Here is a 24,889-nt window from a genome sequence, read left to right on the forward strand (position 1 = left end):
AAAGGCTATCTATCCATCTTCTATTTGACAACTATAGTGTATTAATTTGTCAATTAAAAAAAAAATTTTTTTTTCTTTCCAATTACAGTTACAACTGTTTCCATTCTTGATGGAAATCCTAAATATGATTTTAAACCCACTTACCAAACAGTATTTAGACCACGGTTTTAAATGACTTACTCGTATGCATCCATACCACACTAGCACAAAGGGAATGAACGTGCATGTAAAGCAGAGCTGCCACTCAATATTCCGTGGGCAGACTTGGCCCCGGTGATGCGTAAATTTTAAGCTCCCAACAATAGAGTACAGAGCAATGCATCTGAGCTCGGCCAGAGGTAAGAGCAACCAACATTAATTACCAGTAAGCGGTGCAAAGGTCAGCCCCAATGTATTTGCTCACTATACTGGTCTGTTGCACATGTTGTGACGCAAAAAAAAAAAAAAAGTAGGCTTTCAGTACAGTAGGCATGGATACACAAAGAGTATGTGTCTTACAACGTCATTCAAATCATGCCTCAAGGAATGTCCATAAAGCATGAAAGCTAAAGGTCAATTTAGGGAGTTTTTCCACCAATGTTTGTAGGCCTTGAAAATTACTTTGGTCCAAGGACGTGGTTGCTCTGAGGAGGTCAATTCTTTCTCTATGCAGACCTGGGAGGCATTCTTCTTCTGAGATCTGAGCTCGGATAATGGCACACTCAGGAGTGCGGGGATTAGGGACAGGAGGGACATGAGGAGTGACAGGCTCCTTTGTGCTCGGTTCATCCTCATTCCGGGCGTAACGGAAGACAGCCTGCAGACTGCTTTTTCAATTTCTTTTTTGGGGGGGGGGGGGGGGGCGTGCTTAGTCCTCAACTGCTGGACGAGCTCAAAGGTGAGGCAGGCTCATTGATAATTGTATAATGGCTCACTTTGAGAGAGCAGGCATTTTGCTGAGATGGGCGTGCGGTTCAAACAGTAAGCTATTAGTCATGCTGTCGGCTCGATTCCATATGCATTTTATTTTCTTGTGGGCAAAGGCTGCCGCACCGAACCATGTTTCTCGCCCTCGCAGGAAGATAATGATATTCAAACCTACGCAGAAACAAGGTGCTCCATGTCTTTGTCTCTAATGGGAGAAGATCTGCAAAGGTGAGAGTGGGAATTAATTATTTCTTGATGATCTCCAAACCGTGGGTTTCAGAAACTAGAATAAAAGATTTCTTCGTAATTCATGTTGCTGCTGAAATATTTAACTTTGTGCACAGCCATTGGTATTTGAATGTTAATTAATGGCACAAAAACTGCAGAGTTAATGGACATACTTTTGTCAGAACTCTTCATTGGTCGGTCACACAACAGTAATTTGCGAGATTTTGTAACTAGCACAAAAAGCTCAAGTTTAGCTTGTCAATAACTTCATTGAAATCATGTCCAAATTGCATTATTGCAACACGATACAGCAACGCATGTCAATACATTTTTAGTACAGTAGACATGTGTATAGTAACAGAAGGATTCATCACTATTTTAACACTCATGCTGTGTAGTTTTGTTGTTTTGTTTTTTTCTTTTGAAAACTCTCCCTAATTAATCCTCATGAGAACATGGTGACTATTTAAGTAATAATTAGAGGCAATGACATTGCCTTTATTAGTGCCCCATTTAACTGCAATCCAAAAATGAACAGCTGTTGAATGCCATTTAAGGGACTTCAGCAACTGTAGTACAAATGATCAATCCATTTATAACTTTGGTCCGATATCCAAGCCTCATTCACCCCCCCCCCCCGCCACCCCTAAAACCCAGGAACCCCATTTTCTGTCATTTGCGCTTTGACAATGTCCATGGATAACACACCAACACATTTTAGTGAGTTAATGTAGGTACAATAAATATAATCCTTGCTCATTCTGTAACAAACTAAATGCTGCTATCAGTTGGCCCGTAAAGTACATAAATGCAAAACCAATGAGGTGTTCAGTGCGCTAACAGTCTCAACTGTTGATATTCTTCCCCTTAATTGCTTCACTACTGTGCTGCTTTGGGTTCCAACTATTTGTAGACCGGTTGGATATTCGGCGAAGCATTTTCTTTTGAAAACCGAAATGCACCCAAGCTTCATGAGCGTCTTAACACAGGCCCAAATGTAAAACACCAACCGTGAAAACAAACTGGAATTTGAGCGATGGACTAACTAAAGTATGCCACTGACCAAAAAGAAATCTTGCACAGCCCAGTCATTAACCACAATAACAAATGAACTAAGTTATTCACATTCATCTATAATAAAAATTGAAATCACAAAAATGCTGCAGAAAAGCTTTGGATCAGCACAGCTGAACACTCATATTTTATTGCAGTTTTGAGTCACACCTAAAACTGTTCAAAAATAAATAAAAAGTACTGTGCACTCAGCCTCGATTTAACTCTGTATGAGCATTAGGAGGAAATAGACTCTCAGTGGCCATCGGATGTAAATGCTGTGAATGTAATCATGGTGCAATAAACTGGATAGGATGCACAGCGAGACCCTCACTCCGCAAGATGTACAAACGCACACTGAGCACAGCATGGGCAGACCGAAGCTCATGGTCTCTTCCTCCTAACTGCAAGTGGAGTGAGAGCATCACACACCTGTCTTGTCACATTGCACGTCTTTTATTCATGCCATCGGGATACAGGGGAGCTACAGATGCGAAAGCGTCGGCGAGAGTGCTCCCCATGACTTGTCCCCGTCTTCAAATAGCACTGTCGCATTTACATTTCAGTGAGGAACGCGTCTATAAAGTAGTAGCCTGCCAAAGCAGTGTTTTGAAATCTCGCGATGCCGTTGGTGCCGAGTGCGAGAGCAATTTGAAGGACTGGCCGATTAAAGAATGAATGCACCTTTAAATCCCCAAAGGGATTTAATTCAACAAGCTTCCGGGCCAAATGACAGTACACAGCACAAGATAGACCCCTTGTACAGCATGCAGAGTAATGCAAAAACAGACCTTTAAGCTGACGGACAGTACTGACAAAATGCCCAGCTCTGGTATAACTACTCTCTCCTGTATATAAATATACAATACATTAGTACGGCTTGGCAGGACCCGTCTGTTTCTTGCTTTGTCGCTGAAAACATTTATTTTTGTTGAAATGGCTCATGTGATACAAAATGGCAAATTATTTTGCTGTCCATTGTATCGGCACCGTGAACAATGCTGTTCCCCAGCAATTCAAATTTTGAATCACAGCCAAACTATTGGCTGACAGCTGGTCAGGCATTAAACGTAGTGGGAACACGCTGCACACGTGCAAAGGTCCAGTTGTGTTCAGCTGCGTCGGCACATCAATAAACAACACTACTGAAGTAACACTCTCAGTTTACTCACAAATTGACTGACACCGTGTGAAATCTCGGCCCATTTAACAGAACACAAAGCTGATAAACACATGGAAAGCCATGGCCATTGTGTGTTTTATGAAAGGCAAAATATAGACAGGTTCATTGTATCTCCTACCTCTAATGCAATCCAGTAAAAATAGCATTTTTACTGTCTTTCAATATAAATCTCTGGTATGGACGAACCAAAACATATTTGTAATTAATAAATAACTTTCAGAAAGGTTTGGTGAAATTAGAAGATGACGTTATACACTGACACACCACAAATTTGGGTTATCTCGCTGCCACAGGACCATTACAATATACTTTATCTGGCCAACAGTCAGGTTGATATGAGTGGTCACTTTGTGCCGCACTCAAGCACAGTGTCTTTTTTTCTTGGTCTCTGCATGGTTGGATGAGGTAGGTATTGGAACTCGTCGGGGCGCACAATGTGATATAATTAATGCATTCATTCCTCCCACCACTTTTTTAATGATATACATGTATGTCACCTTGCATAACCTAAACTGAATGACTCAAAATAAGCCTCAACTCTGGAAAGTTGCAGCAATGCAGTGCCCTGTCATGGGCTAGCCAAGAGTGAGTTGGCCTGAGATGAGTTAAATATTGCAAACGCATTCATGTAATGATATGTCGACTATTGTACAAAACAGACATCATGGAACTAGAAATGAATGGTCACAATGTATCAGTGCCATCCTTGAGTTGTTCATGTGACTCTGTATGTACCATCAGATTCCAATAACAATGTTAGCGCAAATCCAACTGTCTTTTGAATGGCAAATCTATTATAGAAAATACATGACAGTTAAACAATATTTTCTTTTAAATTGAATTATTATGATTTTTGGGGTAGACTGAGATCACAGTTGAAGCTTTGCATATACAAAATAAAGAGTACCTGTGAAATTTTACTGTATTTCAATTAAAACAATAACATGCAAATTTTGTTACAGTTCATGAAATGGATGTTGTGTGCTGTTGTTCCTAATAAAATGTCCATGCCCAGTGACTGAGGCTTTTGCTGACATTAAGGTGCTTCATGAGGCGCAGAGATGGTCCCAGATGGACGCCCATTTTTGAGATGGAGGACGCCGCCGCCCCCATTCCTCTCTCCCACGGCTTCATGCACAGACACTTTTTTTTCCCCGGGCGGGGAGAGACTGGGACGGAAGCCCTTTAAAAGGGGGACAGAGGAAGATGATTATATGAATAAGAACGGGAAGAGGGACGGTGACGGAAGGGTACCCCGTGTTGCGGACAGAGGACTGACCAGCAAAATAGAGAAAAGTACCCATCTCTGATGATGCGCATAAGTTCTGACTGGCAGGTGGAGGCGAGTATACCGGGAGCAGGCTCACCTTCAAATAAAAGTCACTGTTGCCACAGAACAGGAAGGGGGCCATTCTGAAGCAGCCCACACAATCAACGTGGATGGCCGGTTAAAGCCGGGTACACACATATGGATTTCTAATTGATTCACCAATCTTTAAAATTTGAGTGATCCCACGCATAGCGAGGACGTATCTGACTTGCGCTCTTACTGTTGAAAATGTGTGGTGTTCTCAAGATGTCCAAGACAGCACACCATGCACAACATGTCCATGGCCAGTTGCCATGCCCTCCAAACCAGAAGTGTGTCGTCATGCTAAAATTGACCGTGAGAGGCAGCACGGTGCCACAAGGCATTCGGACTGTCAGAAAACACAAAGCAGACAAAAATATACCTGATGAACTCTACCGTTGATGACATGCCAGAGATGTTGTCAAAGGACTCAACACAAACTTTTGGACCTCTGCACTGGGCAACAGTTCCATTCCACCTCACCATCACAAGAGTATCTGGGTTGGCCGTCCTTTGCGTTAAATGATTATAAATAGGAAAGAAGTTGAACATGAGCTATTGTTTGGTCATCGCGTTTTCTGAGCAGACCAGGGAGAAGGGGGGATTAAATGATTCTTAACACGCCGAGTGCCACAGGATAATCACTCAGCGTCATCTTTTAGAGATCATCAGGGCCGTTGCTGACTGTAACTGGAAAGTGGGAATTAGTCTCAAATCAAGCCCAATCATTAGGATCTGTGTACCGTGCTGAGTAGAACATGCCCATCTCCTCCACAGGTTCAAATGAAAAGAGAAGCAGAAGATGAAAAGAAGTCAAGGCTTGGTTCAAGGCCAACAATATAAAAAATACAATACCTAACCTACCTTATACTTTATAGCTACATCTTTACACACAGCTCATCAAGTTTAGTGCTGAATAAGAGAGCGAAACTAGCAGGCGATGCACAGTTGAGGTAAGAAGAGTGACAGTCAAGGGGAACATCTATGAGTATGAAATGTTCCTTAAATGCTCTAAATTCCATTGCTCTGCATAATGATTTTGGTCTGAGCGCAAGTGTGTGTCTGAATAAAGGGGAATAACAAGGGATCCTGTGCCCAGAAAAATTCCGACCAAAGAGAAGGAACACGCCGCTCAAGGTCACAGTGAATTGCAGCAGCACCGACTGTCCATTGATTGAAAGTATAGGGAGCAGCTGGCTGAGAGGAAACAGCAATGCCGCAGAGGGAATCACCAGGTGGCTCCCGTGAATTATGACACGATCTATTCACCACTTTCCATATTTCAAGAGGAATAAAAAGCAGCGCATACTGATTAGGGTTCTCATCTGCTGTTTGGCTCTACAATGACTTCATTGACACAGCTGTAGATTTCACCACTTGGTCAGAAACTAGAGTTGTTGCCCGAACCGAACTATACAGATAACTTTTTTTTTTAATCCCACAAATGGCCAGAGGATAATGCAGCTAATTACAGTTTTCTAAATGTGGAGTTCACCATTAATATTGATAAAGCATTAATTAGTTACTAAAACTGGAACAACCATTTTCTCTGCAGCAAATATATCACATGTTTTTGGAGCAGAACATTACTTTGGAGCAACGGCGGCTCATGTTTCGACAGCACCAAACAAATTGGTACCGGGGAAAATGTACATCATCACAAGGTACACAGATTACACTACACTTTTTTTTTTTTTGTGACAGATCATTATAATTAATGAAGCATGGGTTTAAAAACAGAGAGAATCATAATTAGTATTAATGTGGCTCATAATTAAAGCTCAGTAAGAGTCCAATGTGGAGGTCATTATACCTGATCTATGCCAGATCAACACACATTCCTCTTTGCTTGTCCCTTGCCGTGCACAGCAGGTCGACGGCCAATAATGTGTCACATTCTAGACTCATAATGGCCTTGATTAAGCGAAAACGATCTGAGGTGTACACTTATCTCAAGGTACTTCTCGTCAATTTAATAATAGGGCCACTTCACTGTATAACTGATTGAAAAATACGACTAATGTTTGTTTTGCATTTTTTAATTGCTAGGGGGAATTAGGTGTGCTGAGTCCAGATAAAAAAAGACAACCTTGTGTCAAGATAATTATCTGATGAACTGCTTGTTCCATATTCAAATCGACTGTCCTCTGGAGAGGTTGGTACTGACTGAGTGGGTGCGTGCCATCATACAACTACAAGTCAGTGTTAAAAATCAATAAATATAAAATCCACTCAAAAGACACAACCACAGGCCATTCAGTGGAAATGATGTCTATGAATGTCTGGTATTAAGGTTTTTTTTCTTTTGAAATGAATTTTAATATGATGAGACCCACTCTTACTATGTATCGTCCTGCACTCTCCATCTCACGCTCGTTGCTCTCTTGAGTAAAGCCTTTGACACAAAATGAGAAAGGCCTAGAATCTATTTCATGCCCGATGTTATTATCAGGGGTGTGTCGATGTGACATTCGATATTAAGCCTGGTGAGATTAGGAGGTTATCTGGCGTCTCACACCGTGTGCAAAAAATATACCTCTCGCTTTTCGGCGGGATTTCTATTCATTTAGCATTGTGTGGGCGGCCCGGTAGTCCAGTGGTTAGCACGTCGGCTTCACAGTGCAGAGGTACCGGGTTCGATTCCAGCTCCGGCCTCCCTGTGTGGAGTTTGCATGTTCTCCCCGGGCCTGCGTGGGTTTTCTCCGGGTGCTCCGGTTTCCTCCCACATTCCAAAAACATGCACGGCAGGCTGATTGGACGCTCTAAATTGTCCCTAGGTGTGAGTGTGGGCGTGAATGGTTGTTCGTCTCTGTGTGCCCTGCGATTGGCTGGCAACTGATTCAGGGTGTCCCCCGCCTACTGCCCGAAGACGGCTGGGATAGGCTCCAGCACCCCCGCGACCCTAGTGAGGATCAAGCGGTTCGAAAAATGGATGGATGGATAGCATTGTGTGCTGACTAAATATTCTATAGGCTCATTTGTATGTGATAGGGAAGGCTTGATTTAGCTTTCACAACACAATATAGCGCTTATTGTTTCAGCATTACTCACAAAAGGTTACCGTGACATTTAAACCAGTGCGAAAAATGAAAGCAACAATTAATCTCCTAAATCACTCAAAATCACGACTTCGGCTGGCCAACTTTATAATCATTTAATACTAACAATAATATTGGGAGAAACCTATGATATCTCAAGTTTCCCACAATAAACTAAGGTTGAACCATCATGATACAGGAGCACAAAAAGTGAGATTCACTTCAATTCAAGAAATTCCTATTGGAATGCCCAACACTGTCCCTGTACAGTCGATTGATTTTGTAGTTTAGCTACAATTCCAGCCACACATGTAACACCACTGAGCTGGGAGCTAACCACAACAGTTGTCATGAAGATGAATGCACAAAAGGCTGAGAGCAATGTTTATGAAGTATGAGTTTGAGAAGGTGCCAGGGGACCCAAGTCATCACGGCCACTGGGACCAAACACACATATGAACATATATAGTATGTCTTGTCCCACACATGATTTACTCTTACGTACTGCTGTTGAAAATCAACTTAAAATTCAGTCTTGCACAGTCCCACTCCGTGTCATAACTACATTATTATTAGTATGTGTAGAACGTGTAGAAACAACTGTCAAAAGATGGCGGTTGCATTTGTTATCACTTCAAATGTACATACAATAATGGTGCTAACAGCTGTATTTCTCTTACCATCGGTGTGAAGGACCATCCACAGTTTTCATATTCCAGCGTGAAATATGTGGCACAAATCACCATGTATCAAATAAAAGATTTCCCCCCTGCCCCATTCGGACTGCGGTCGTAGTTGTAAATGGTAGACATTTGCATACGACACATCAAGCTTTCCTGATCTCTCTCTTTATTTTTTTACATCACCCACCCCAACTTTAACCTATCTTGCCTTAGCCTATTCAGTCCACAGAAAACCAGTAGAGTCGTCGTAGAACGTAACTGCTAAAATCTCTCCATATAGCGGAACCGACGTGGCCCTGAATTGCTGAGTAGGTCTGCATTGAGCCAGCTTAAAAGTGAGAGTCAATCAGCACCAGTCAGGCACAGTGTGTCAGCCCTCGTTAGCTACGACCTTGGGAGATAATAACGGCACTAAAGCTGCAAAGGTGCATGCAAAGGTAATAGCACTGTAATTAAAGAAATACATACACAGCATAAACAATGGTGTGTCTGATTAAAATCATCACTGGAGCCTGTAGGGAGACTGTTGGTGTTTTGATAATTTCATTTTACGAACCTGTTTATCAAAACAAAGTCGAAAAAATGTAGTTCCTAACAATAGGTTGTAGTGTCTCGCGGTTGACGATTCACTTTCAGAATTTGCAATGGATATGTGAGGCGGTATTGAAAATGTAATCGATAGATGGTAACTTATGCTGAATATGGATTTCTAATGTTTTTTCTAGCGATTATGCAATCACGCCATATATGAGGGATACTGGTCCACTGCTTGCATTACCTGTCATCTCTATTCCGGGGTGCCGGAAGTGTGTGTGCGTGTATGCATGAGTGTGTAGAGAGGTGATGACGATTCTCTGGGCTCATGACCGACAGGCGTTTGAGAAAATCTTATTTTCACATTGTTGGAAAACCGAGGTGTGGCTTGAACTGATATCTTTCCACGTGGCCCCCCATCCAGGGCGTACCCCTGTCCCTAGACCTTGAGCATTGTCTTGTAAAACAAAAACACATTCGAGTGGACTGACTCCTCGCATAGTTTCCGGTCGAGTAGGTCAATAATAACTATAAAGATGATGGGCAAGCATGCACATTTGAAACTGTCACCTTTTCATCACAAAGTATCAACCATATTTGCTCTTTATTTAGTGTAGATGGAATCTTTAAACGTATGCATAAGCATTAGTCTTTTGTCGTTTATCCTAATCTGAGGTGCGCTTTGATTGTTGTCCCATGGAAACATCTCGTGTTGTATAGAGCCAGCGTGAGACGAAATGTCCCTGGTGTGTCAAAGAACAGTGAAAAGACCTTGTAACTTGACTAAACACATCTGTTAAGGTGGGCACTGTGACCGAAAAATATAATTGAGTGCAAGCTTGTTGAAATGAATCACTGTGATACACCAGTTTCATGGACTTGGCCCTGGCAAGTATGATGTTGGTTTCTATGTCTGGCTCAAAAAAAATTAAAATAAAATAAAATAATAATAATAATTCTTGTATTAAAGCTGGAAAGAAAAAGCTTATTAGACTCATTTAAGTAGTAAACTGGCAAGGGGGGGGGGGGGCTCATTAACGCTAGCATGTTAAGCGTATTATTTTACGATCATTTATGTCAAACAGCGTGCATTGAAACTAACTGCTAATTTGGAGTTCATGTTCCCTTTCAAAATCCGTAACAACACGCCATATGACATTGCTCATTTTTCTTAGGAGCTGGAAATCATCTTTTGTTCAGTTTGTTGTTAACAGCATGGTGAGTGGTAAGCATATCCACCGTTATACAGTATGTGCCGATATATTGAACTGAAATTTTCCAGGTGACACTTGTTACTGATATAAAACATGTAACGCAGGTATGATTTACACTTTATTTTGTTTTGTCTTTAGTTCTTAAAATAATGAGGCCAATCTACAAAGCTACAGCACATCAGCAATTAACCTCCTTTATGTGATGAATAGATGTTCTACTTGGGTATGAATGACAACATGTTAACCGCATATAATCAAAACTAAAGACATGATAAGTTCCAGGACTTTGTATCGGTCTATCGTGGTAAAGAAGGAGCTGAGACAAAAGGCGAAGCACTCAATTTACCAGGCGATCTACGTTCCAACCCTCACCTATGGCCACAAGCTATGGGTCGTGACTTAAAGAACGAGATCCCGGATACAAGCGGCCGAGATGGGTTTTCTACGCAGGAAGTCCGGGCTCTCTCTTAGAGATAAGGTGAGAAGCTCGGTCATCCAGGAGGGGCTCAAAGTCGAGCCGCTTCTCCTTCATGTCGAGAGGAGCCAGATGAGGTGGCTCAGGCATCTGATTAGGATGCCTCCTGGACGCCACCCTGGTGAGGTTTTCCGGGCATGTGGCAGCGGCAGAAGGCCCCGGGGACGACCCAGGACACGCTGGAGAGACTATGCATCAAACATTATTGTTTAGTTTGTCAAATTGAGCGGAGGAAGGGTGGATAGCTTACTCATTATCACTGGAACTGTATGAAGACCACCTGTTTTTGATGGCCTCCAATGAGGTTGATTTGTTGTGCACTCAAAATGTGGGTATTGTGCCCCCACCTGATCAAATAAATCATTCCAGAGGAGCAAAAGAACTGGAGTTTGATTCAACCAGATCTAAGGACATGAGTAAAGAAGTCTTCAACTAAGAGGAACAGAGAAAACTTTTTTGAGGCAGTGTTGTATTACCAAATGAAAAAGCAATACAATAGATTAAGTGTCCATTTATGTCATGTCTGTCTGCTTTTGTTCTCAGCTTCAGTTGGAGTGAAGGGTGTTTCCCTCCAGCAGGCGCACCTGTTTCGTGTTTACCAATCAAGCCTGTCATGTATTTAAGGACTGCCAGGCTCCCTAGTCACTGTCGGATTATTGACCTTGCCTGCTCTGCTGTTAATGCTCAAGTGTTGTTTTCTAGACCTCTTGATCTCATTCATAGTCATTTGCGCGCTCAGGTCCTCATTTTGTAAGTATTGGTGTTATTTAGGCTTTTTGTTCTTCTCTTTCAAATAAATTGGACTCTTGTCATTTCGTTTGTATTCTCAGTGTTACTTTACTTTGCCTTTTGCAAGTGACTTTTTTGTTTATGCCTTGTTTTTCCTGGCTCCTTGTGACCAGCGATTTCTGTTTCGACTTTGTCGGTTTTGCAATTTTGTTCGTTTCTCGAACCCCAACAATTTACAAACGTGACCATACAGCACTTTGGGGTGCAATGATTTTGGATCGAAACAATTACAATGTAAAACAAGAACTCCTGCGTATGTGACAATAATTCTTCAAAGAAGTGAAAGTGGGGGAGACAAAAACAGGGACTTTCTCCTTCCTACTGTGATGCAGAGACAAAGATAGAAACGTATTTTGTTCTGTTCTGTGGCCTGCATTCTTCAGGTATGTTTAATTAATGTGTGCTTGTTGTGGTATTCTTGTCTCATGGCGTTTCGTAGGAACGACATCTGTTTAATCAACAACTTCCTCTGATAGTCCCTCAGTTGGGTGCGAGCTGTCGGTTGAATTCTCAGATGGCTCCGACAAGGGACAGATGAACCTTATAGAAATTCAGAACACTGTCTCCAGGAGCTCTGCACAGCCGGCAGCCAAAGAAAAAAGATTTAGTGAAAGCAGTTTGAATTCCAAACTTGAGTCTTCCTCTGCTACTTAAATAATTTGAGGCCACTTCATTATAGTCACAGCCCATTCATCTAAAAGAGGAATGCTGCCATTTTCCCCATGTAGAGTATCGACATGGAGTTGCCTTTGTTCACGGCAGATCTCAGCTTCCTGGTGATTGCTCTTGGCTTCCACACTTGTAATCAACGCATTGGATGCTCATATACCCTAAGTCCACTCTACACAGAGACTCAAGAGATTAGTGTTTCGATCTCCAACTGCGATTACGCCTCCTGAGGTGTGTGTAAATGCCACATTTTACATATTTCACCATACCAAAAAAAAAAAAAAAAGTACTGCAGTTCTCTCTGTAAGTGAAAGATGTTATTTGGCCCTGGTTCTTCCAACCAGATCTGAGGCTGAAGCTTGCTGCTATTGCATCCTTCTGAGAAAGGGTGGTGGTGTAATTGGCGTTCCCATGGTCATTAGCGTAAACTGGCAGGCCACCGCAACTACTATCAGTGTAATTTAATCTAATTGGCCCAGTGTTGCTCGTGATTCAGATCAGACAAATAGCAATGACTAATTTAAATGGCGCAGTGACCTTTTTGAAAGCTTCAGTCTAATTAACCTTCAGCTGATGCATGCAGGTACTGTATGTGGAAGTGGGTCACAAGTAATGGTTGGCTGACTAGCTTCAAAGTGGACTGGTTAATAACCACTCAGCAAGACTACCAACTCAGTCATGATACAGAGATGACATCCAGTTAATTCCCCCTGTAATTAGAGCAAGACCTTTTAGTTCAACTATGGATCTTCGAGGATGGATCCTGTGGTCAAAATGACAAAATACTTTGCCGTCTTAACATCCTTGAAACACAGACATGAGCAGTAAACCACAAAGCATTATATTACAAAGTAGATAATTAAGTCTGATTTGTTGTCACTCAGGCGCACCGGATAATCAAGTCATTTCAATGGTTACAATTTTCGATGTTAAGGATGAGGAGGGTAATGCACTTGACTGAAAATACTATACACGGGGTGGGGGGGGGGGCAAAGATGTGATCAGATGCCAAAGCTGGCTCTTTATTACATGTTTAGTTCACTTCTGTAAAATTCTTGTTTAAGAAAGATGTTGAAAGCAGAAATATACTTTTTTTTTCTGAACATGTCCAGTTAGTGAATTCAGAATAATTAAGCACTTGGGGAGTTGAACACAAGCAGTTCTGTTTGATTGTACTTTTTTAAGCATACTGTAAATAATGACAGAAATTTACTGCATTGTTTTTGTTTTGTTTTGTTTTTTTAAAGAATACCTCGCAGTCAAGTGTAGACCACCACCACGAGCTCCATAAGTGGAGTCATTTTATTATGCTTGACCACATTGTGTCATGAATGCAATACAAAATACAGTATTTGTTAAAATAACTGGCTATAAATGCCAATGAATTGCTTTTTTTTGTGAGACAAACCAGATCAGTGAAACAGGAGGTTAACTCCTGTCACATGGCAACATTTTATAATCAACAATGGTCAAACTCAAATGCTTGAAAGAGAAAATGAATCTGTATTCCAATTTTCTTCTAGATCTGAACATGTGCCAGCGCTCCACCACGTAAAAAAAGAAATGAATCTTTGTGCAATTTAGAATTACTGTCATCATATCCCAACAAAAAAAGTCCCTTGACTGCCTGATGCTTATGTCGATGCTGTTCTTGTTTTAAGAAGATTATCTCATAGTGGCCATCATTGTCAAGCCGGGTATGCACGTGCATGTGTAACTGTATCAAATTGTTTGTGGGAATGCATTCTGGGTAAAATGAATGGGCACTAATGCTCCTCCTCGCCTTGGAATAAGCCCACAGAGAGGAGCGGCTAATCCTATCATTCAACACCATTCATCTCCAATCCACTTGGCTTTTAGGATTGTTCTCAACGGGCAATTTGTGGCTTCCCTGTTGGATCTCTTCAACACCAATATGTTATGACTACAAAACACTTCCAGGGCTGCCTGGGAGTCAGAGAGAAGGGCTCTAAATGTAGTCTGTGACCCTGTCACTTTCCACACTGACAGCTGCCAGCCCAATGCACTCCACATCTTAATGACAGATATTTGCACAGCGCATAAAATTGTACCTTGTCAGCATCAAATTAGAGACAACAAGACTGACTTAGCCCACAAGATCATTGCTCAACATTAAATCTTGTATCTTTTAAAGCAATGTTGTCTTGCGACGAGAATCCTTGCTACACAGTCTCATTTAAAGACTTTCTAATGACTAAGGCTTTCTAAAATGAATACCAGTCTTTTTTTTTTTTATTCTAAAGGTCACATTCTAAGAGGTGAGTTGATATGGTCTTTAAAACGAAGCATAGTCAAAGGCTGAATGGCTTCCAGATGGTGGCGTCCCCCTCCACACTGTCAGTCAGTCACTCAGTTTCTGCCTGACAGATGCTACATTTGCTTCCAGGGGAAAATATGAGCAGCCTTCCATAACTAAACACGACAGGGGACCTGCATTAACTGTGTCCTCACTTGCATGTACTGCAAGCTCTTCAGAGAGGACCTTCCCTCCCCAATGGTCTGACTTTACACACGAGTGCATTTTTAGAATTTACCTACAGAAGCGAATAGGTGATAAAACACACACACACACACACACACACACACACACACACACACACACACACACACACACACACACACACACACACTGCAAGTGAGTTACATTACTTTCCTCTGAGAACACCGAGCATGACAATTTAACTCATTCAATACAGTAAACATTTCTTTGCTTGCCTTGCTTTTCTTTCCTCAGCCGGGGGTGGAAAGCATAGCTCAAAGACAGACTCAATAAGACCTTGTTGCCAGGAAAACTCAAGTTTTCCAATACCGTTGTGGCCTTTAACAGTATGCAAGAACTCCAACAACAACGGGTTATCAGCTCTAGGGCTGCACAATGCATCGAAAAAATATTGATATTGTGATTCAGAGCATTGAATTGGTTCAGGAATGTGTTTGGCCAAGTCTATTATGGGAGCATGGGTCTCTGGCACATCCCAAAAGTGGCACAAAGCAACATCGTAAAAAAGAGAGAGCTTTTGGTTGAAGAGGTCATGAGGTAGGGGGGAGGCACAACGTCATGCCAAAACTGTTTCTATGGCTAGGCCGGGGAAACGAACCAACAGGGACATCCTGCAGAAGAAAAAAGCTCAGCTGTCATGACATCTGGCAGATGAAGGGAGCATGCTGAATTTCTTTATCAGTCAAAAAAAAAACAGTGGTACAGAGCATATCCTGCATGTACCTTGCGGCATAACCAAGAACTCTGAGAGATTGGGATTAACACTGGAACAGAAGCAAGCCACCACATATCTCAGCAGGAAGGTCCTTCCTACAGGTTGTATTAGCAGGCCAATGTCAAGAAAGAAAAAAAAAAAACAACAACACCACCAAAGTATGGAGGCATCCGGCAAGCTGCTGGAGATTGGACACTGGAAAATAGAGTGGAAGAACTTTGATGATTAAAAAAAATAAATAAAAATTCTGTTCCCCAAGAAATAGTGGCTATAACACTAATGGCAGTTTTGTTGCTGTGGCCTCCAAAAGCAAAGATGTCTTGCGTTGTGGAGATGACAGCTCCATGGGAAGATGTGGGTTCAACTTGCTTATGATCAGAAGACAGCCAAATATTTGCACTTGACAGCATCCAGCTGAAGCATCCAGATTCTTCCCGATTGAGGTAGGATGCAGGAGATTTGTTACAACATGTACCCGGAGTCTGTTGAGGAAAAGAGGGGTGAAGGGCCACCCTCTCCAGCAGGCCATGAAGACACTCTAAAGTGCTGCCGAAAAAGCAGCAACTGCGACTAGATCAGACGCAACGACAACAACGGGGCACGGGGATCAAGACAGATGGCATGCGGCCAGGCACACACCTGGCTCAGGGAGAAGGACAGCCTCATCATGCAAAGTCCATGGGGGACAAGGACAGTATGGCATTCAGGGGCTGTACCAGGGACTATGGGTATACCGCTGAGCCATTTAGAGACATTGTGGGCTCCAATGAAGGAAAGAATCCACCTGCCCGCCGGATGACCCCAATGATTTACTTAGCCTCATTTTCATTGGTCCACGACGACAGCAATCTTCAATTTATTTCAGAGACTGAAAATTTTAGAAAAGTTTAGAATGTATTCCCCTATACTCTGTATGCCTGGATCTGTATGTTACATCAGTTTCCTTTTCGGCTCAAACAATGTTGAGTGACAAGCAATGAGCAGATGAGGGGGCTGTTTGACAAGATGCCACACTCCAACCTTACTTACAGGCTCTCCACAGCCCCCTCCTATCTCCACCATGCAGTATTGACGAGCCAAGTCCGCTACACTGACATCCAGGCTGCGGGATGTGGTCAGTCAGAGCCCAGGGAGCTGTGACAGCCTGCCTGATGCTCTTTCAGCCACAGCAAAGGAGAAAAGCACTGAACTGAAGCATAACAGTTCTCTTAAAGCAAAGAAGAAATACACATAAAGGATCACTAACACCCACACAGCCGCACACACACTCACATAATGCCTCAAGGTCGAAGCAGTTTCGTCCATACAGGATTTATGTACACAAGGACATAAATACCAAAAATGCACGATTGCTTTCCAGCATGCACTGAAGTCAAACGCTTTGGGGGACATGCTAGCCAGCCACCTACATTACCTACCACTATGATATTCATCCAAGAACTGACACACATTGAAGGTGTTAAAGCCTGCACCTTTAACTTGATAGTTGTAGATCAATGTTATTTTCGTCTTGGGATTGTTGTCATTTTGAAACAGAAGATCAGGCCTGTGTCACATTGACATCAAACCAAAAACACCAGGGGGAAATTCGGAATACAAAAACTGTTTAACTGCCCTCAAGCAGCTGTTAAATGTTTTGAAAGTTTCAGATCAGGAATCAACCGATCCGTAGTTTGTTGTGCCGCCCTCAACACACCTATATTGGCAGTTATAAGATATATGACCCATTATTCGGGGACTGCCGGTAAGAACACAACTAAAGAAGCGACACCTATGAGAGTTACCTGTTTTTCTCCCAAGCAGTGCTATAAGTGCAACATTACTTTGGTATAAGTGCAACATTAGTTTGGAGACAGGAACAACTCTTAAAACTAATTTCCGTCTTTGAGGGATCTTAGCAATTGTTCAGTCATACACATTGAGCTGCCCTGAGGTAAGTGAAATCCTTTTTCAGCTGCGCAATGCACTGGCATTTACTTCTCTGTCCTGACACGCTACAGTCAGGAAAAGATTTGGCTGTGGACATTGCAACTGCAGCACCCATACTCGTTTCATGGCCTGAAGGATGGCTTTGGGCTTTAAGAAAAAGAGATTAACGGCTGGTTTTAATCCTTCATGCTGAAGTTTATTTTGTGTTAGGCGTTGTTTGGACTCATATTCCTTTGTAATGCCCTGGAATCCCCATTAGGCAGCCAGGCCGTCTCGGTTCCCAAAACGTAGCCAACCCGCTTGTCGCCGTCCCCCCAATCCATTCTCCATTTTGTGAAACAACCAAGACAGCAATGACTCCCCACCCCTCCTCAGAAACTGTTTGCCTTCATTAAAAATGAATTATATAGAGGTTACATTTTCTGTTCTGGGTTCAGCATAAAAGGGGGTTTCGCCAGACATGCTCTTTATGTACCGCTTGCATATCAAGGCAGTCCAAATCAGCAAAACCTACATGTTTGCATGAGCATAAATAGAGTCATACTATCTTTTCTTTGTGGCAAAATGAGTGCTGGTGCAACGGTGCCCTTGCGGCTTGATGGAAAGCACGGTGGCTATGACAATGTAATGACTAGGCTCATCGTGCAAGGCCAGTCAATCACAGAGCACCACCGTTTTCACTCAATGCAAAACAGCTGTATAAAGACATTAAAAAGAATCCAGACAGCTCTGAGTAAAAACAGAACCTCCACTTCTAACAAATATAGATAATATTGTAAAAATAAATGAAGAAATCTGACTACTCAAGTCAAACTTGAGAAATTAAAGCAAGTATTGATGCAGGAGTGGATTGGGTGTTTAAGGCCCACAAACCTGAAAATTGTACCATTTATATCACAAGTGGCCCACCACATCAGTTTATGTGGCCCACAAAAGCAAATTAAGCATGTCCACTTCCACGATGCTTGCTAAAATCTCCACCAATTTTTTCTCATATTTAATAAATTAGACACATATTGGAAGCATTTGGAAACCCCTCATTAGGGAAACCGAAACAATAGTTGAATAAATCATTATTATATGGTTTCAGTCATAACGGCCCTCCAAGGAAACGGTAACTAAAATGTGATCCCATGGTATATTTCCTGTTTGAATTTCATGAGATGGCTATTTCTCATCAATGCCAAAACTAAGGCTGGATTTTACACTGCATGGTACAAGTGATGGTATCAAACTGTTCTGCTTCCAAGTGGCACGCTTAAATATTGCCCGATCTAATATAAAGATGGATTCGGGGTTTCAAGAGTAATTAATACGTGTGCGATGCTAAATTTGCTCATCGAAGATAACTACTTGCCATTTGAAGAGACAGTCTGCCCAGTATCTAATACTGTACCTATTTTTAAACACAGTCAAGCATGCGGTGTGCATGAAATGTGCTATATACAGCAAGCTGCTTTGCCTTGCCCAGTGACATAATCATGAATGTCAATGTGATTTGAAAAAGTTAATTCATGATTGAGTGGTTGAAGCAGCAATGGTTTTAAAATGGGGTGAACTTCAATTAAAACAGAGCATGGAATAAATCTGGGTGTAAAATTCAGCAATTATAAGTTTAATGCAGGAGATAGAATATGCAAGGTTTTAAAATTCAGGTTGACATGGTAAGATTTGTGAAAAAAAAACTTTATAAATGAATGAATAATGATTCGTAAAAGATACATTTCAAAAATGCAAAAAAATAAAAAATATTCCAATTGCAATGAGAGCACCTAGTTCAGAGGCTTTTCACCCGTGGAGGCCACATCGTGCTCCACTTGAGGACAAGAGTCTTTCATTATTTTGACATGTTATACATTCACACCTGCATACAGGTTGGGTGAAATGAGCAATAATAGAATTATACAACTTTACTGGTCTTTTCTCTTTATAAATACCATATACTGCAAATAAGACTGCATCCATGAAGTAATTTGAGCTGGGACTTGACTTGCCCGGGATGAAAAGACTCGCAACCTGCTTGACACTGATTTGATACTTGCTGGTGTGATTTCCTTTCATCTCTGACACATGTCCAACCATGTGTGTTTGCAGGTTGTTGAAGGTGTTACATCTACGTAGACACGGTGATATCTGCCACGTTTCACTCCAAAATACATGTCAATGGACATGCACAATGGATTGGCTCACTACTATATTGGAATCAGCCACAGCACAAGCAGCAGCGCCATTGTGCCAAAGTGCGAATACTTGAAAATATCAGCAATTGATACAACATCAAAAGTGCTTCTAACTCTGACTCTAGCTTTCAATATCCTTTTAATTGCTACCTGGAGAGAGTATCATGGGCACAATGATTCATCATCAGTGCAGGAATTTTTTCACAATCATCTTTAATGAAACTGGCACTAATCAGTGTCTCCCGTCGATGCTGGCAAGTACTTCCATTGATTGGATTCTGATGAGGTTGTGGGGGCCGTAGGCTGACACTAAAAATGAGATTTGTGGCTACTTTAAGAAAGAGACTGATTTGCTTACCCCCGATGAGCTCGGGAAAATATATAAAAATGGGTGAGTCTCGAAACAATAAAACGCAGCGAGCTGTGGAGTGTGTTGCCATTCTGTCATATAAAGCTGGCATGCTTCAGCAACATTTCAAATATTTGAATGAGAAAGTATGAGTACTACTGTATTTAGTTTTTTTTAATACCTTTATAATGTCTCTTTTTGCCACATCATCCCACTGTTTGTGGATATTCATGGAGGGATATGATCAATGAAGAACATGCTTCATGTTTAAACAACACACATTTTGAATCGGGTATACAAATACTTGAATGATAAAACATGAAAAAAACACGTTTCGGAGAAAATAAATTTCACCCCATACACATTAGTCATTCAAGCCAACTTTTTTCCCCCATGCTATGCTTGAAACACGCTAGCAGCTTTAAAACGCTGACAAAACAGACAAACCAAGCGGAAGGTGAAAAAGTGACCTTGTTGAGCATCATAATGAAGGGGGGGGGAAACTTACCTATCATTTAGTCACAACAATATGCAGCCGACAGATCCTTTTGTTGCATTATCTATTGCTTTTGTTTAGAAAAAAAACCCCGATCATGTCCTTTTTAGAAGAGTTGCTGTAACGCAACAATATTTTGTTTGGATAACTCAAATTTGATGAAATAATAATAATAATAATAATAAATATGTCTTATTCATTGAGGGGCCGGTTTAGTCAAAGTCAAGAGTTCCATTAAAAATATGTCCGCACTCACCACAGTGCTCAAGCCATACTCCTTCACCAGCCTGAGGGAGTTCTGGTAGCAGGAAGTGAGGTCATTGGTCTCGGTGGGGCCCACATGACCTCTGGCCACCGGACCCACGGTGTGGATCACAACTGTTGGAAAGGGACAACACACAAAGCTTATTTTAAACACCAGCCACCTCTAGCAAGGTTACATGCTTGGCAGTGGTTCTAAAGCGGCAAGCAGAGTATTACTAAGTGACTATAAAATCTCTCAGCGGGTTGCCAAACCACCGAGCATACGCCAAGAAACAGCAACCTGGTACAGACATTTATAATGGATGTAAAAACACACAAACAAACAATTATTTCTCGTAAACAAATTTAATGAAATTAAAATGTGATTTTATGCCTCCCATTCAGAATAGCCAAATCTCACCCTGTACTCTTTGCATAGTATTGTTTGTACTCGGTCATTATAAAATTCATTCGGGATATGGTCCAGATCGAACAAAAGTACACAACAGCTTTATCCAAATGCTATAAAAGATGACACGGTATAAGAGGATTGAAACTCTAACTTGGGCCAAGAGCAGTCTCTGCTCAATTCTGCTTGACGACACTCCTCAATTTTCAACAATACAGAAGAACAATATTCTCAGAAAATGTTAGAAATGTAGCGCTGTCTTAATCAGACAACAAAAATAATCCTAGTTTTGATGAATTACAACAACCTCATACACAACTGACCGTTTTAAGCAGACTGTTTTCAGTAAAAGTAAACTTTTGCTTACACTGACTGAATGATAAAATGAATGGAATGTGACAAGTTAAAACAGGTTTGGCTAATTGCTGCTGTATTGAACTGTTCATACAAATGCAATGTTTTAAGAGCCCTTTTAAGAGTTATAATAGGATAAGTGGGATGTTGTTCTTTTTTTTCCAGACAAGATTCATGAAGTTCTTCACTCAACAAACAGCAATATTCCATTTAATGTGGACAAGCGAATTCATCAAAAAAATAAAATAAAATAAATAAAAATAAAAAAATACAGTCAAACCTTGGTTTTCGAACGTCTCTGTTCTCAACTAAATCGGTTTTTGACCAAAACGTTTTTTATGCCTCGGATTACGATCGAAAATCTGTTCTCGACCAAACTGAGTGCACTTGAATGCGCCACTTGACTCCTCTCGCTTTCCTTACACGAGGATGTGTCACTTCCATTGCGTTCCATTGTGAGCAGACGTGTTCAATAAAGATTTTTTTTTTTTTAAAAAGAGCGTGGTTTCGGTTTTTCAACAGCCTTTTGGAATGGATTATGGTCGAAAACCGAGGTTTGACTCTATAAAGAGCCTTATCTCATCTCTACCAGTGAATCCACTTGTATCCTCAGCATATCTACGTTACATAAATATTAATGAAGTTATGTGTGGAAGGTGAAAGGTATATTTCACTTGCTAAACGAGTCGAGGCATGAAAACATCTGTTTCTCCAGAGCTCCAAGACACATTGGCAGTTTTTTTAAGCAGCCCTCAAAAATCAATCACAAATGAACTCTCAGCCCTTGGGCACGGCATAGTCCTTGATGGCATTACTTTTGTACACGGGGAATTGTATTTATCTAAATCCATGAGAATTTTGCTGATTATTATGGCAAAACATTTTTTGAATATATGCTGTGAAACACCTAAGAGATCCCTCAATGTACTCTGTTCATGTTGTTATCCAAAATTTGAATACACCACAATCCATTTCAGTGCCTCCTCTTTGCTAAGAAGCAGACACTCACATAGCATATGCACCACTCTCTCTGGGAAGCCGAGAGCTACCTAATCAGTTTTAGGAGGCTGGAATTTTTTTCTTTGTATCACATTCACACTTCAACAAGTTGTCCAAAACTGCCGGATGCACAAAACATTGAGACTACTAATGAACTCTTATCAGTTTAGTCTTTCAATTTTCAGATCTTCATACCAATAAGAAAACGAACCCCTCTCGGTATCATTGCAAAGTAGGAGCACACCTTGTCATTTAAAAATAAAAAAACAACAAAAAAAGCAACATTCATTTTCCTTAAGAGCAAAATCATTCTATCAAGTGTTTAATTTCATACACGCAGACCCTCAAAGATGCGCTGTCGATCCTCAGGTTAACGAGATTATTCCCAGCGATGTTTTCAGCTCATAATAGTATCACAGGAGTTCTACTGTGAGGATTTGACCTTCCAAGGTTCCGAGGTCGCAAACACAATTCCGACAATGTAAACAGATGTATTAAAACTACTTTTACCCTGGTAGGCTATAGGTTATATAACAAAATGAAATCAGTACAAATAGTTCACAAGGATCAAAACTTTCCCCATCGGTGGTATTTTTTTTTTCTTGCATTGCATCTGGCAGGTATTGAGACAAGGAAGTGAGTAGCTTTACCTTTTCAGTAACACTTCTTTTTGCATAGATGAATATATGCACACCGGTCAAATACAAAATATGACAATATGAGGAAAACAATATTGGACACATCGTATATTTTGCAAGTATAGCTCTGCTAACATTCAATTAAACGTCAAATGCATGAGACATTTTTTCCCTCCCCATCACTGAATGCTTCGATGCCTAATGGGTACAAAATCAAATGACTGTTGTTCCTCCCGCTTCTGTCAGAACCACAAAAAGAGAAACGAATCGAGCTGAGATGTCCCCAGCGGCGAGTGATCTTTAGTAAATTTGGATTGTTGGCGATGGATTGGACATGAAATGACCCCTAAACACACCAAACTGCCGTGTGTGATCATCTTAGACATTCCCACTAAAATATTCCTCGGCTTTTTACCGAGGAGACATGCACACTTCAAAGACACTACTTTCTTAGCAAGAAAAAAAAACCTTTAAATATCCAGGCTTCAGTTGGAACAGAAGTGCTGAGCTATTTTCGAGTAGGATTGGCACTTCACGGCCTAATCAATCTTTCATTTTCACTTGGCTATTACGACTTTGAGGCTGCTGCGTTGCTTAATCCCATAAGACTTTTTTTTTTTTTTTTTTTAACGTGCTATGGTGTGGCAACACCTGAACATTCCTTCTTGCCAACAATTCTTGGGGTGCAATAAGGAGCACTCACTCATCATTAAGTTTTAAATATTTTAAATCTGGCCTACATTTACTGTTTATTTTCCATATTTAAACATTTGCACTGAAATAAATAATTTGGAGTTTATGCAGAGATGCTGTTGCAGCAGGGGTGGCCACAGACAGTCACTGGCATGTTTTGTTTTACACAGCTTTACATCGGCTGCACCTTGAGTGATGCAAGCCACTTTTTTTTTTTAAAAACGGGTTTGGAATTGGCTGTGACTGGGAATGTACCGGTAACCTGCAGTTTCGGCATGAAAGGCACCGGCATGTATGTAACTGTAGCATCAGTAAATAGTTCATAAAGAAAGTAAATTTAATTGTTGTAAAAAACGGAGAATGAAAGCAGGGGGTTTCTAGTCACAAGATACATTTGTCACAGTCACTAACAAAAGCTAGGCACAGTATTTGTCTGGCGATATATAGGGCGGGGCATGAAGTAGCTCACTTATAAGAAACATTGCTGGCCCCTTAATCCGTTTAAAACTGTGAAGAACATGCATAATGTCTCCTTTCAGAACAAGAAGCTGCAGCAAAAAATTATCAGACTTTATAGAGCTGGAAGATGCAAGTTGTTGTCCCGAACCATAAACCAAGCAAAATAAGTGAAACAAAAACAAGCGTTATTTTATACGTATTTTATCACTTTGCAGCACATGGTGAAGAAATCCATTGCTGAACGACCCATAATACACAGATAACACTGTTTTATTTTGTAATTTCTTCACAAGCTGATGCAGCACATTTCGCATTTCTAAACGTTCAGATGGGTTTTCTAAAATCGAGTCAGACTGCAAAAAGCCTGCGCATACAAACAGATGAATGTTATCTTGTTTACAAAGTGCCCATGGCTGTAATCAAGGTAAACAGTCATGCTGTCTGATGTGTAGTTCGTGATGACTCTCCCTCAGCCCTCTCCCTCCCCCCATGTGCTAAGATCAGATGCCATAAATTTGATGACTTTGTAAATTTATAAGCACTGTGAAAAATTAACTGAAAGTCCTCAAGCTTTGAAAGGGATACTATAGCTGTTTAATAATGCATCCACGTGGGTAAAATATCAGAATGTGTGTCTGTGTGGTATTCTTACTGGTGGATAAAAACTTAACCGGACATAAACTTGTAACGAGAGACAACTATACTATACGGAATGTATTGATGAGGGATAATGACTTCGACAATGAGACAGAAATGTGTCATCCTAAGTTGTGTGAAATGG

At 41.1% G+C, this 24,889-nt stretch overlaps 1 protein-coding gene across 4 annotated transcripts in view; it reads right to left on the reverse strand.

The window, feature by feature from the left end:
• macrod2 (mono-ADP ribosylhydrolase 2) overlaps positions 1-24,889 on the reverse strand; it is a 372,441-nt gene that overhangs the window by 114,803 nt on the left and 232,749 nt on the right. For all 4 annotated transcript variants that reach the window (XM_086122657.1, XM_086122655.1, XM_086122656.1 and 1 more), the window contains exon 6: positions 20,570-20,691. In XM_086122657.1, the coding sequence (XP_085978783.1) occupies positions 20,570-20,691 (122 nt within the window). The remainder of the gene's footprint in view (positions 1-20,569; positions 20,692-24,889) is intronic.

This window comes from Hippocampus guttulatus, chromosome 10 (assembly GCF_054856545.1).
Source record: "Hippocampus guttulatus isolate MCC_2025c chromosome 10, RoL_Hgut_1.0, whole genome shotgun sequence".
Lineage (NCBI taxonomy): Eukaryota > Metazoa > Chordata > Actinopteri > Syngnathiformes > Syngnathidae > Hippocampus > Hippocampus guttulatus.